The sequence below is a fragment of the Drosophila sulfurigaster genome, chromosome 2R, assembly GCF_023558435.1.
Source record: "Drosophila sulfurigaster albostrigata strain 15112-1811.04 chromosome 2R, ASM2355843v2, whole genome shotgun sequence".
Classification (NCBI taxonomy): domain Eukaryota; kingdom Metazoa; phylum Arthropoda; class Insecta; order Diptera; family Drosophilidae; genus Drosophila; species Drosophila sulfurigaster.
Window position 1 is genome coordinate 31,601,012 of NC_084882.1, and position 14,377 is coordinate 31,615,388.

At 35.3% G+C, this 14,377-nt stretch overlaps 2 protein-coding genes across 4 annotated transcripts; one reads left to right on the forward strand and one right to left on the reverse strand.

The window, feature by feature from the left end:
* Positions 1 to 3: 3 nt before the first annotated feature.
* On the reverse strand, positions 4 to 11,865 carry LOC133837178 (solute carrier family 35 member F3). Of its 3 annotated transcripts, XM_062267855.1 has the most exons (10): positions 10,231 to 11,865; positions 9,181 to 9,591; positions 8,160 to 8,338; positions 7,965 to 8,093; positions 7,687 to 7,876; positions 7,445 to 7,534; positions 7,114 to 7,243; positions 6,608 to 6,677; positions 4,648 to 4,677; positions 4 to 1,496 (listed from the first exon to the last, which is right to left on the reverse strand). In XM_062267855.1, exons 1-10 carry the CDS (start codon positions 10,787 to 10,789, stop codon positions 966 to 968), a joined length of 2,319 nt encoding a protein of 772 aa, XP_062123839.1. In that variant the 5' UTR covers positions 10,790 to 11,865; the 3' UTR covers positions 4 to 965. The 3 variants fall into 3 exon arrangements, with proteins under 3 accessions (XP_062123839.1, XP_062123840.1, XP_062123838.1); XM_062267856.1 differs by lacking the exon at positions 4,648 to 4,677 and having other exon boundaries at positions 10,231 to 11,863; XM_062267854.1 differs by lacking the exons at positions 6,608 to 6,677; positions 10,231 to 11,865 and having other exon boundaries at positions 1,254 to 1,496; positions 9,181 to 9,587.
* A 1,027-nt stretch (positions 11,866 to 12,892) lies between these two features.
* On the forward strand, positions 12,893 to 14,185 carry LOC133838342 (uncharacterized). The gene is made up of 2 exons (XM_062269415.1): positions 12,893 to 13,332; positions 13,489 to 14,185. Exons 1-2 carry the CDS (start codon positions 13,053 to 13,055, stop codon positions 13,638 to 13,640), a joined length of 432 nt encoding a protein of 143 aa, XP_062125399.1. The 5' UTR covers positions 12,893 to 13,052; the 3' UTR covers positions 13,641 to 14,185.
* The last annotated feature ends 192 nt before the right edge of the window (positions 14,186 to 14,377 follow it).

The following is a 14,377-nucleotide window of genomic DNA, read 5'->3' on the forward strand; positions in this document are numbered from 1 at the left end:
ACATTTAACATTTAACACAAGCCAAACTTTGAAAACAATTAACTATTTCATCTGCCCTTATTTTTTTTTATTTTTAATTTTTTTGTTGGAACTTCATGTGGCCTCTAGTAGCTACAAATGAGCTTACAACTAAACGGGTCATATTTTCTAGGTGTATCTAAAATTTAGGTGATGCCTATCTTAATTTTGTTGTAACGATGTCTCATTTCTTTTTTTTTTCGAATTTCTCTAGACTTATAAAGATGTGCCGCAGTGTAAGGTTTACTTTTAAAATATTTCTTTTGTATTATTATTGTTTTTTTCTTGTAGATTTCGTTAATTTTAAGTTTAATGTATATAATTGCTAAAAACAATTGGCTTCGATATTTCATTCAATTTTCCATTTCGAGATTTTGAATTTTGAACTAAATTATTTCGTATATCAGTAAAGAGTTTACTAATCTTAGTTAACAACATTCAGGGGCATTTCATTTGAGCTCAATTTGATCAAGACTCTACGAGTATCATTGCTTCTGGTTCTGGGTTACAATGTGCTTGGGTTTCCACATGGTGACATTTTGAAATTTTAAACATATCTTGTGTGTGTGTGTGTAGATCATGAGCTATGTCTCTGAATCTGTGTAGCTTTATCTGTATATTTTGATAATTGTAGCGTAATATAATATGTGTGTTAATTATTTAATATTTGAGCAAAAATTCGAACTGTATGTGTGGTTTTTGTTTTCTTTTCTTCACAACTAACAACATTGACAATTAAATTACCTACTTCCGATAATGATATAGTAAGTAAGTACACCGCAACCATTAATTTTGTCAGTGTTTTAGTAACTGCTAAGGTGCCTGATTGTATTTGCAAATGCAGGTAAATTTGATATGCACGATCCTCACTCGATACACGCGATTAACGATAACGATAAACATTAACGATTGCCTAGCTTCTTTCTTTTTCTTTTTTGATTATCATTCTATTCTGTGGGCGCATAATAAACCACGGTGGATTTGCGTCTGAATCCCAAATTGAAGAACGATGTCTCGGACTTTTTGCGCTCGTGTTCGTGCTCATGCTCGTTGCCAAAGTAGGAGAAGAGTCGCCCAGTGCCCGAGGGCGGGGCACGAATGCCGCCGCTACCCCGCCGACTTCCATGGCCATGGACGCTGTGGCTGCTGCTCTGTCGATGGATCATGGTGAGGGATGTGTGCGAGTGCTGGCGTTGCAAATTCTGTTGCTGATGCTGCTGACTTTGATGGTGGCTGTGGTGACGTTGTTGGAATAGTTGCTGCAAATGGTGTTGGCTGTGGTGGTGTGGCGGATGTTGGTGGTGTGCGTTGGCGTTGGTGTTGCCGCCATGCAGAAACCCAGTTGTAGTTGGCGATAGATCAGTCATCTCACACGGCCAGAGGGTGAACGAAGATGGGACCTTATGTATCCCGTCCGATAGTCGATAATGGTGGGATGCTGACCTGTTGAAGTACCGCTCCGAGGGCCGCGACCCCATCTAGATATTGTCGAATCGAAACGAATCGATTTGGGTTTTGAGAGAAAATTTCATATGTTAGCGATTGGCACTTTGAAAGTTTTATCTACAGCATTGAATTGTCTCGATTTTCTAGGCATTTTGTGTTCAATTCTAATGCTCTATAATATGTACACAAGTATTACGGAATTGTTTTAATTTTTGTTCCATTGAAGTTAGCTTTAAATATTTGATTGAACGTAAGTGCAGTGCGAAGCAAGAGAACAAAACAGTTATACTATCTTAAAAGTGTTTAGAAAATAATTTTGATGAATTTTAATGAAATGTTTTACCGATAGTAATGTGGATAGTAATGTGGATAGTATTACTATCATTCCCTTATTTTTCTGCACTGCATTTACGTGGTCTAACTAGTAGTTGACACTAAGATTGTTAGGCGTCTAAAATTGTTAGCTAAAAGTTTTTTTTTTACTGATTTTTTACTGATGTTTCTTAAGTTTGTCACATATATTTAATATATATATTTTTTTTTAATATTTACAAAATCTATTGTTGTGTTGTTAATCGTGTGTGTTTCTGTCTGCGTGTGTGTTAGTGTTTGTGATTAGATATTTAGGAGAATTTGTGGATTTAAGCGGAAGCTGTGCCACATAGAGATTCCAGTAGGCTAAGATACTACGAATACTTAAAAAAGAAACAAACAATCGAAGCAAAGTGCAACTATTTACAATACTATGCAAATATTGAACAAATTAGGATATAAAAGAGTTTATATAGAGATATAGAGATAGTTAGATAGAGGATATAGTACAAGGGCAGCTACGAGAAGTTGATTAAAACTAAGATTAGGGACAAACAAATTTGTAAGTAAAAAGCGCTCACCGTTTTTTATTCGTTCGTATCTCAATTTTGAAATATTATTGTACTTTTTACTAAGTATTTTGTTTGTTTTTCATATACTTTTTTTTTTTTTTGGTTGGTATAAAATTGTTATTGTTCAACAGTAGTTATACGACATTTATATAAAAAATCATTATCATGTTGTGGGCCGTGGGGCTTAACAAAAATTCGCCTAAAGCCACACACGCCTCTCGCTACAAAAAATGTTGTTGTTTTTGTTTGTTATATTATCAATAGTACTGTAGTATTAATATGTAGAGAGAGGATCGGGTATTATATTATTATTATTATTATTATTAGAATATCATGCGTTTGGCTCAAACAACATATGAGTTCGTATTGACAGCATAATATTTTCGTTTATGTTTATAATGGGACGCATAAATATGCTGCGATCTGTGAATAAAAAAATACAACACAAAGAGAACGAGAGAGAAATAGACAAAGAGAAAGAGAAGGAGAGAGAGAGAAAGAGAAAAGAACATATAATTTGAAGAGGATTTGTAAAAGCACAAAACAAATGAGGATAACATTAAACAACGTAAAACGTTTCCGAGCAATAACTATAGACTAGAATTTTTTGGTTAATATTACTGATACTATATGTTACGTCACTCCAGCTGATCTAGAAATGGAATGTATGTGTGTGGGTGTATCTGTGTGTTAACTAGGAACTATACCTGGGATACGCATCAAATTAGAGGTACAAAAAAGCTTTGGTTTTTTTTTTGGGTACTTACCCGCAAAAGGACTCTCATTATTTCTTTTGTGGGGTGTCTTTTTTTTTCTTGTATGTGGAGGGGAAAATCATTTACAAAATATATTTATATATTCATATTCATGTATTTGTTGCTGTTGTTGTCTGTACAGAATTTCTGTGATTTGTCCAACTTTTAGCTTATGTGGTGCGAGAACGAACGCGTGATGTGCCGTTGCGCATATCTCGTGGACGGTCCTGTGACTGCAGCATCTCGTTTACAAAGCGCTGGCCTACCGCTACTTGGTGTGGATATCATATTAATTTTTTATTTTATTGATCATTTTACAAATTGTGTTCGTTGGTGAATTTTGCAAATGCGATTTAAATGTTGTATTTTTTGTACAATTTGACGTGTGTTCAGTTTGTTGTTGATTTTTTAGCCAGGTTCATACATGTTGTGAATATTTTTGAGTGTTCGTGTAGTTACAGAGAGAGAGAGAAACAGAGAGAGAGAGAGAGAGAAAGAGAGAGAGAGTTTCAAGAGGGGGGAGACAGTCGACAGATCGGTGGTAGAGTGGTGAAGAAGAAAAACAAGAAGAAAAGAAGCAATAGTACAGATTAGCGGTGTTTTCTATATACAAATCAGAATAGTATTTGTTTTTTTAGTACTACAAGAGAGCTGCTATTACTAATAATTTTCGTTATCGTGAAATTATTTGCTTAAAACAAAACATATTCAAATGAAATTTCTTTTGTGGTGAGCATATGAAAAATACGAATAAAAAGTTCTGCAACAATTTGCATTTTGATTGCTGTGTTTTTGTCACACTTTTTAAATAGTTTTCGTTTTTTTTTTTTTTTTTTTGGTGCGGTGACTGAGAGAATATTTGCGTGCTTTGGTCACTGGAGCACTGTTCAAAGGGATTCCCGGAAGGACCCCGGAAGAAGTTTGAGAACTTACCTTACTCGATCGTAAAGAAAAACTACGTGTTACCTACGCTACGAGTTACTTAAGATGGACGCAAAAATAAACTACGCAAACTATCTAGTTATAGAGTATCTTAATTGAATAGCATAAGTTGAAAATCAAATGATTGAAATTTCGATATTTTACTTAGTATTCTGCAATAACTGAGAAACGATGCAATAAAATAACGTAAGAATAATAAGGAATAAAAAGAAATGAAAGTTCAACTTGAATCCCTATTTAAAGCAATTGATTATTAAATATTTTTAAGAATACTTATCATATCATACTTGTGTATGTTAAAGAGGTTATCGCGTCTAGATATTTTGGATACGTATCATATGTGGTTAGAATGCCCATTACAAAAACAAACCCGAAAGATTAAACTTCAATCAAATGATGTTATTTTGTATAGAATAAAATTATTTTGATATTTTGTTTGGTATCTTGTTAAAGTTTTGAGTTTTGGTTTACCTATATATTTTTAATAGTAAGTATATGTAATAACAGAAAACTTGTCTCTTGTTTGGCTTTTTTAGTTTATGCTTAAATTAAAAACGGATTTTTTCTTTTCGTTTTGTTTGCCAAGAACTCACGAAACTCACCTCGCATTGTGACCCAGCATTATGATGCTTCTGCAAATACAATTGAGAAATGTCGACACCATTTTTTATTTAAGAAATGAGTATAGTATATAGCAATAGAGTAGAGTATAGTTATAGTTATAGTTAGATTAGTTAAAAGTTGATTGTAGAAGACGTTCAAGAGACAGTTAGACAGAAGAATACACAGGATATAAGATAGTTGGTTAAATCATATAGAGAAACTGAAAGAAAGAAAGTTTGTCGAAGTTTCGAGAAAAGGAAAATGAGTGGCCAATTGGAAATTGGAAAACAAATAAGATTGTAACGAAAACATGCCAATAATATAACACTTTATACGAATTCATTATTTGTATTTTATTTATATATTAAGGGGGGTTTATACGATTACGAGTATTTAATTATTTTACTTTTTTGTTTTGTTTTTTTTTTTGGTTTTTCTTTTGTTTTTTTTTTGCTGTGCTCCCGTAACCATACCATACACGTAAGTACACATACACTATATAATATATATATATATAAGTTTATATATATGTAGTAGTAGGTCGCATTCTTAATTGCTTTTCACAGAGAGAGAGAGAGATAGAGGTAACAAGGTACAAATGTATCTTCAAAATTACAAATAACCTTACAACTAAAACAATATTTTTTTTAGTGGGGACTCTGAGTCGTTCATGCTACGCGACGATACGATAACGATAACGATCTGGATATATCTTCTATATTGTAAAGTTGTAATTTTTATTCAATTGTAATTGTTGCGCCCTGCTTAAAAAGTGCAGACAGTAAAAGGTATCAAAATGAGCATTATAAAACTGAAAATAAACGTTAGTTTAATCGTAATTGTAATCATGTATTTACAGCATTTGGTCAATCTCAATCCATGGATGGGTGGACAATGTAATCAGATTAGAAAAGAAATGAAAGAGAAACTCAAGATAACTATACACAGTTGAATTGTTGTTTGTTATATAAAAAGAATTACAATAAGCGGCGTGTACTATCAACAGATCGCACAACAAGCAGCCAAAAAACAAAATAAACAAATAAACAAGTAACGAGCCTGGGAACAGCATCTGTGCTGTAATCGATAGGTTGAGAGGTTATTTGGGGGGGTCTTTACAGGTCGATTATACAATATGGTGGGTATTATATGTGGTAAATAGTAAAATATTCGCAACACCAGCGAAAGTCAAGCTACGCAGTTCAGTTGTATTGTGTATTTTTTTGTGTGGGGTGTGTAATAACTACATTTATATAGAGCCTGAGAGCATGGTCAATCAATATTTGGCAACAACATCCATATACAAAGATATTTTACACAAAATAAGAAGAGCTCCTTTGCAACGCAATGATGTACTTTTTATGTTTTTGTATGCAAAGTGTCAACAACAATCAAACGATAGCGTCAAAAAACACATTAAGAAAAGTAACAACAAATTTTTTTGGTTTTTGTTTTTTTTTTTTTGGGGTTTCATTTGGCAAACTGCACAACAACAGCCTGAAGTAGGTAATGTAATACAAATATATATGTTTTGTTATAGTTGGTGTCGTGTAACAAGGCAAGAGTGTAACTAAAGTTTATAGATAGGTTTTGAGTATATGTTGGTTTTATATATATATAGAGTATATCTTTGTTTTCAGAGGGGTGAGCGCAAAAGTTTTTGGAAGCCAGGGTGTTTGTTAGTTGGGTTTGTTGTTTTTTATCACAGTTGTGTATTTTTGTTAACTATAATGTACAGATATATGTGTGTGTGTGTAGATATTGAGAGCTTTGTATTCAGTCAGTAAAAAATCTGTCAGGTTCACAAAAAAAAGAATCTCTGGTAATTTACTATCTTATGATGCCAACGTTAATGTGTTTTCAAATTATGCTATAGATAATATTTGGTACTAAATTTATTTGCAATTATTGTTTTTGGTATTTTGTTGGGAGTTTTTTTTTTTTTTGGTTTTGGCCTACCGAATGAGCATAGCGAATTTCGGCTAATTCACAACAACATTGGTAACGGAGTATGGCACGAACGCTCTTTCTGCAAGATGTTTGTTTATATAGAATTAAATACATATTTTTATGGCATGTTAATACAAATATATTAGCAATATTCAGTTTGGTTTTTTTTTAGCGTTTTTTTTTCATTTAGATTCATGTTAAGTTAGTAAATTTCTTTTTTTTTTTTAATTGTAAATACGTTACAAATAAAACACGAAGTATTTGGAAAATAGAGTTGCAATAACGTAAAGAAAAAACATAAATGATAATATCGAAAAATATCGTAAAAATGATTGAAAAACACGCACAAGTTGTACTCACTAAGAAAAATTAGCATAATACATAATAATATTGTAGTATTGTATATATAACATTTTTATTTTGAGCATTTATTATTTGTAATGAAAACCAAAAAACAACTGAAAACGAACACAAAAAGAGTAATGAGAAAAAAAAGTCAAGTGGAAAGTACTTACCGTAGCAGACGTGTTATATAATCGGGCCAGTTTTCGGGGAACATGACGAGGAAAAAACCAATGGCAATCAGAATAACCCCGGCGAGTTTCATGCCCGCAAATGTCGCACTGTACAGGATGACGTCGAGTGCTAGATGAAATGAAAAGCGAAATTACGATAAATTAAAGCGAGATCTTTGAACTCTCAAATACAGATCAACATACGAGTATGAACCAAATAATTTGAGTTAATATTTTTTATGGCAACAAACTCGCATGCAATCTAATGTTCGAGTCACGGCATCCAAAAATCCCTTTGGAGAGGTTTTTGGACTACTTGTCGTATACGTACCGCCAGAAACGGGCACAGCGGTTATCAAACCCAATGTCACAAACATGTTGTAGGTAACGGCGGCGCTGAACTGCATTAGTACGTGGAAAACTGCAATGAAAATTAATTATAACGATAAAAACTAAAGACGTATGGTAAGGGGAATAGCGAAAAGTTTTCTTCTGAATTGAAAATGCCGACTGTCGACTGCAGTTGTTATTGTACATATACAGTATATAATGTATAAAGTTATAAAATCGTACCCAGAAGCAGCACGCTTGCTGCTAATAAAATGTTCCATGGTATGCTTTCCGACGACAGGTTCTCGGCTCCGGTGAGGTAAAGGGCCAGCACAACGGGCCACAGCAGCAGAGCATTGAGCAGACCGAGTGCGGTGAATGTGAACGCGATTTGGCCCACCGGCGGATCGCCCATCACCTTGCGGAACATAACCTAAATAGCAAAACAGGCAACAGCACGACATGAGCATATACTTGTATAGTAGTAGTAACATATAGCCAAGACACGACACGAAACTTACCCTAAACACGGCATAGCCGGCAGCAGCTAACGTGGCCAGAACAACGCCGCCCAATGTGCGACTCTCCGTAATGCCATCCATATAGGCCAACAGTGCGATGCCCGTGTCGCACAGGATAACAGCCACAATCTATATGTGTATTTGTATATACATTTTAAAGAAGTGGAAACATCAGCTGATGTTCTTGACACTCACCCGCACTCCGACGAATTGCTCATGCAGTATGACCCAGGAGAGCAGATAGACGCAGGCAACATTTGTGGCAAACAACGCCAATGCATCTGTGGCAAAGAGTACGTGCAGCGACAGTGTATACAGATACGTAGTCACCAGCCACAGGATGCAAAAGGATAGGCAGCGATTGAGGAAGCGACCTGCAACGAAAGTAGCAAACAAAACAATTGCAACATATTGACCCACTTAACAAAAAAATGGGGAGGAAGTAAGCTTATACTAAAGTGTGCTCGATAGTGAGATGCACTTTGCAAATGTGTACCAAATATAAAAGTACGACTGAAGGACACAATTCGTACAGTAGAATTTCATTTAAATAAATAAATAATGAATGAAAAAGTATTTATCATATATAAGTTTGCTATTGTAAGAAAATGTACTTTGAATTGTACTTTTGTCATTGCTTTAAAAAACAATGCAAAAAATGTACTGTAAAATGAATTTAAGATATAAATTCTATGTAAATATGAGTATAACTATAAAAGTATTCATCTTATGAATAATTTTACCATGATACATTTACATACACAGCTTGTACTCTAAAATTTCCTTTTAAGATATGAAAAATACATATCTAAATATTTATAACTCAAAAAGTATTCATCTTTTGAATTAGTTTACCATAGTTATCAAATTTGCGGCAAATTATTTAAATTGACATTTTTATTGTTTGGAGAACAAAATTAAAAATTTGAATTTTAAAAAAGTCTGGCATACTTCTAAAATCAGTTTAGTCTATGTGAAAAAGTAAAATGTGTTGGCCTAAAATTTAAGAGCTGTTACTTTTGTGGTCTTTGAGATAAAAATAGAGAGATACGAGTATGACAAGATAGATTTGACTTCGTTATTGCTGTAGCTTAACAATTAAAATACATTCTGATTGAGTTTATATATCTTCTTGCCAATTTCTACTCTTTCCACTAAATGAATATACCCTTCTTTCCCAACAATTTCTTCTCCAATTTCAGTTAATTTAACTCACCTATGGTAAAACCACGCTCGCGAAATCCCCGCAGCACATCGGCCAGAATCTCGCTGAGCTTATCGCACTTGCGGGCAGATATCAGGCCCAGTATATAGATGGGAAAGAAGAGCAGTGAGAAGTTGGTAAAGAACCAGGCGGCAAAGAACGGAGCACTAAAGTAGACGGGCTGTCGCGGTGGTATGTTGAACATCTCGGTGGCGTCTTCGACATGATGCAGCGATGAATCGCTTATGGCCAGTATGTCCTCCAGTTCGGTGCTCAGTTCAGCGCGACTCGACGATGTGTCCAGATCATCGTCCAGCTCATCGTCGTAGGGTGCACGATACAGATACATGTACTTGATGCAGTGTGTGGCGCCCACCCACGAGGCAGTTACCAAAATGGTGACGCAGACGCCGAAGTACATCTGTGCATAAGGAAGAAAAGAATATAGATTTATGAGCACATACGTACATGTACTATATAGAGGAGAGATTTAAAAGTTATAGAATTAATCATTACTTTTTAAAGAATCCCAATTATCTTAGTAACCTAGTAAGTATTATATTTAAGTGCAATCCAAACAATCTAAGTTACATTTACTATTTACTAAATTCAAACAAAAAATTTGAATTGAAAAATACTATTTACATTACAGCTTACATTTTCAGATTCTTTTTGTTTAATCCAGAGAATTTTAGTAACTTTTTTAGTTTATTAAATGAAACTCTTTTTAATACCAATTGCAGAATTTCAGCTTATTTTCCATTTTCCTGTCTTCACCTAATTTCTTCTTTCCTTTTCTTTCTTGCAAACTCTTTTTAGTAGTTTAGTTTTTCAAGAATTTAATAATGAACTTCAACAGAATAAGAATTGTAATAAAATGAAAGTATTTTACCATTTCATTATCGAATGGAAAACTTGATTTTACAATGCTAATTTATAATTTGTGTTGACTCATTTCACTAAACCTTTTAAATTAATCTAGTTTATTTGTTTGTCGAGATAAACTTTTCTGTCAAAATGCCCATAAATTTGAGAACTCTATAAATTGTGTTTACTCACCTTTTTTGGCCAACTCGGAGCAGCAGCTCTCCTGGCAGGCCTTGAGCTTGCGGAACCGCACCTCGCCATCCTCGACAGTCTGCCCATTGGGCGGATGATCGATGGCCAGGTGGGTGGCAGTCTGTGTATCGCTCGAATCACCACCGCCAACGCCACCGACAACTCCACCGATGCCAAAGTTGTGTTGGGAACCATGTGTGCCAGTTGGTGTGTCCGCTTGGATGGTAATCACTTCATTGGGATCCTGTTGGCTGGATGATATTGAATCTTGGTGGGTTATTTGCGGGTTGCTTGAGGTGAGCACATTGCTAAAGCCACAACCGATGCCGCCAACGCTGCTGCTGCTGGCGATGCCACCGCCACCGCCTCCACCACCCGCTCCTCCCCCGCCTGTGGTGCCATTATTGCCAACTACAGTTGTTGGGCCTCCACCGCCACCTCCGCCGCTTGTGTTGTTGTTGTTGTAGGGACCATTCGAGGAGGAGTCGCCGGTGACCACCACAGATGGAGTGCGCACGCGTTTCGGATTGAAGATGGCTGGAATTTCGCCGTCGCGCGTCATGCTATTGTCATTATTGCCTCAAGATGTTGCTGCTGCTGATGACGTTCATAGTGTCCACCGAAGTCTTGTGTTGTTGTTGTTGGCTAAAGGAGTAAAAGTTCAGTTTGGTAATTAAGCATAAGAAATTAACACCAGAATTAGGGATATCCTTCGATATAGAGCAAGGGTTTAATTGTCAGATACGTCTCAACGTGGAACGCGAAGCTCACGTGCTGAGCGCGATTAGAGGCAGAAGGCAGCCAGAGGCACACGCAAAGCTCAAGACTCAATTCCCTTGTGATGGCCAACTTGCAGGCGACGGCTCCAAATGGCTTGTACGAGTAACAAGCAAAGGGCGAATTTCACACACCCAAATCACGCAGACCACAAAACTTACTAATTTGCATACGCCTAACTCGGACCCAACTCAACTCAACTGAACTCAAGGCAGCCTTGTTTCATTGCTAAATGCTCAACTCGCACTCGCATTCGTAGTCGGACTGGAGAAGGATAACATTGATTCCACACACAGCTGGCCACACATAACAATGGGGCCGTATATTATGAATGTATGTGCAGCAGCAGCAACAGCAGCAGCAGCAGGTCAAGTTGAGCCAAAGTCAACGCCGTCTGAGTGGACAATAAACAGTCAGTTGTTGCTGCCACACACATACAGCAAGTGGGGCAATTTGTTCAACTTTTAGTGCAGCATTAAATATGCCCCCACTCCCACACTCCCACACTTCCATGACCTATGGCCTTTCCCTCTTCCTCTTCCTTTCCCTTTCTATTTCCTTCGCCCCTCCACTTGCAAGGCCAGCCAAATTGTGCCTGCGTCCTTCGAATTGTCTTTTGAGCCGTTGTCCCATTGGGCATTCAGCTTGTCTCCGATAATGACATTCTAATTGAAACATTAAATATTAAGAGCGCCTACGCAAATACATAACTTGCCGACGCCCCCTCCGACCATTTGCCCAACACATCGATGCGTTTTAATAGCTTTATAATGATCGGTAATCAGACGAGAGTTCTTCCATACTTCCCCATTCCATTCCCCATCAGTTTAATAGGCTGGATTTTCGCACAGGCTGCGTGGCAATTTTGATGTCATTGCTAATATTCGATTATATAATTATATTGATTTTCACAACCTTGAATTGCCACGTTACGCATTAAAGTAGCTATCAAAAAGAGCTTTAAAGTGTGACTTATGATGGGGCTGCATAAGAAGTGTGTAATAAAAGCATGAGTTTGTTAACTTTATGGTTGAAAAAGTTATTTCAAATATAATAAATAAATAATTTCAGCTGCGTGACCTTTCCGAAAATATTAAATTCATTTAAACACTTTTCAAAATATGAAATAAAGAATTGTTTGCCCTAGTTTTTGTTACTATGAAACATTGTTAAAGGATAGAAATATATAAAAAATATTTTAAAACGATAGAATTTCAAATTAACTCATAGACTAACACTTGAAGTACTTCAACTTAAACCGTTTAATATTAACAACACAACACAATCAATATATTTTGAATATATAAACGAATAAATTCATAAATTAGAATTTAGACAAAACTTGTGTATAATAAATAAATTATTATTAATATATTGACATATAAATTGTTGGAATACCCATATTCCCATACAGAAATACCATCTAGTATATATACTTTTAAAGGCGTTAATGAAAACGTAGCCTTTGGTCACACTGATCTTTTCACTCTCTTCCCTTTTATTGTGAGATCGTCAAGGAGACAACTTGTGTGGTGCTGGTGTTGCGGTATAATAAAACATAGAAACATAAAACATAAATTCTTTTGTGTAATTATTGGAATTATAAATCAAATATTATATAAAATCAAAATCAAATATATTTATATATAAAAAAAAGTCCTATTTTAGTTTCTTGAAAATTTATAATTCTTGTGAAATTGCGACTTCTTGTGAAATTGCGAATTCTTGTGAAATTGCCATTTCTTATGAAATTGAGATTTCTTGTGAAATTAAAATAAGTTGAGTTCCGCGTGTGTATACCCATACTTGTACAACTGGTAACGGTGGTTAGATGTCACCACTGTGACAAAGAGGGACACATTAAAAAGGATTGCTACCACTATAAAACTCAATTCAAAATGAAAGAAATAAAGAAAATAAAAATGATGATAAACAAGCTAAAACCGCAACATCACAAGGCATTGCATTTATGGTAAAAGCGCAAGAAAACCTTCCGGTAGATAAATGTGGATCTATACTTGATTCCGGTGCAAGCGACCATCTGATAAATGATGAGTCGCTGTACATCGATAGCGTGGAATTGGTTCCGCCGCTTAAGATCGCTGTCGCCAAGCAAGGCGACATATATATATATTTACGCTTCTAAGCGTGGCATTGTGCGCTTGCGTAATGACCACGAAATAACGCTGGAGGATGTGCTGTTTTCCGAGCAGGCTGCCGGAAACCTGATGTCGGTGAAGCGCCTACAGGAGGCTGGAATGTCAATCAAATTTGATAAGAATGGAATAACCATTTTCAAGAATGGATTGACGGTGGTCAAGAATCCAGGTATGTCTAACATATCTATTGTTGAGTTTCAAGCATATAATATAGATGCGAAACATAATAATAATTTTTGTATTAAAGTAGTTTTCATAAATATGTATTAAATGCTCACACTATCTTAAATGATGTTCACTCATGGCAATGGAATGTTTCTTATAGGCCCAATAGTTGGTTACATACGCGATCGCACTCAGGATTACATTTTGGTATTTCACATATTAAACGTATTTATGGCGCTTTGTGCTTTTCCTTGGGTCATTGAAGTTCTAATCATCAAGTTCCGCCGACGCAGTAAACTTGCCCCGCAATAATGTTGGCGAGCAGAGCAGTGGGAACAACACATTGGCGCATTAAATGTAATCATTTATATTAAATGCTCAATAAGCATATTTTGAGATGTTTATAATGCCGCATGCACACATTTATTAAAATTTAGTCCAAATAATGTAAAAATAACGTGTGATTTTTATTGTTTTAGAAAAACCATAATTTATAAATCAAATATTACAACATAAATAAACTACTTTATCCTCTCAAACTATGCGTATACAAATTATACAAAAAAAAACGGGTTGAGTATAAAAATATATGAAAAAATAATGACATCATAAACATATCTTGCTCATTAATGCGCTGACAGATGACAGATTAAGTAACTAAGTATAAAAATGTATAAAAAATACATAAATTTTGACTCCAAAATAAACTATTTCACCCCATCAAACTTAACACGATGAATACATAAATCAAAATATTCGCAAAAATGTCAGCATAAAACTACAGCAAAGCATAAATAACGCAATAAATATTTCGTTTATTATTCAATCCCATCAAAATGAAATTTTAAATATTTATAATGAATTTTATACTTTTCTATTTCAAAAATGTAATTCCAAAATTCGCCCCACACCCAGCACTTTAATATTAATTGAAACTCGAGTGAAATCTTTAGCGTGCTTAAAGGCGCATTACGTATGCGCAGCGTTGCCAACTATGCGAAACTGCAGCGAGATTCTCTCGCTTTACTGAATCTCTCGCTTTCAATGAA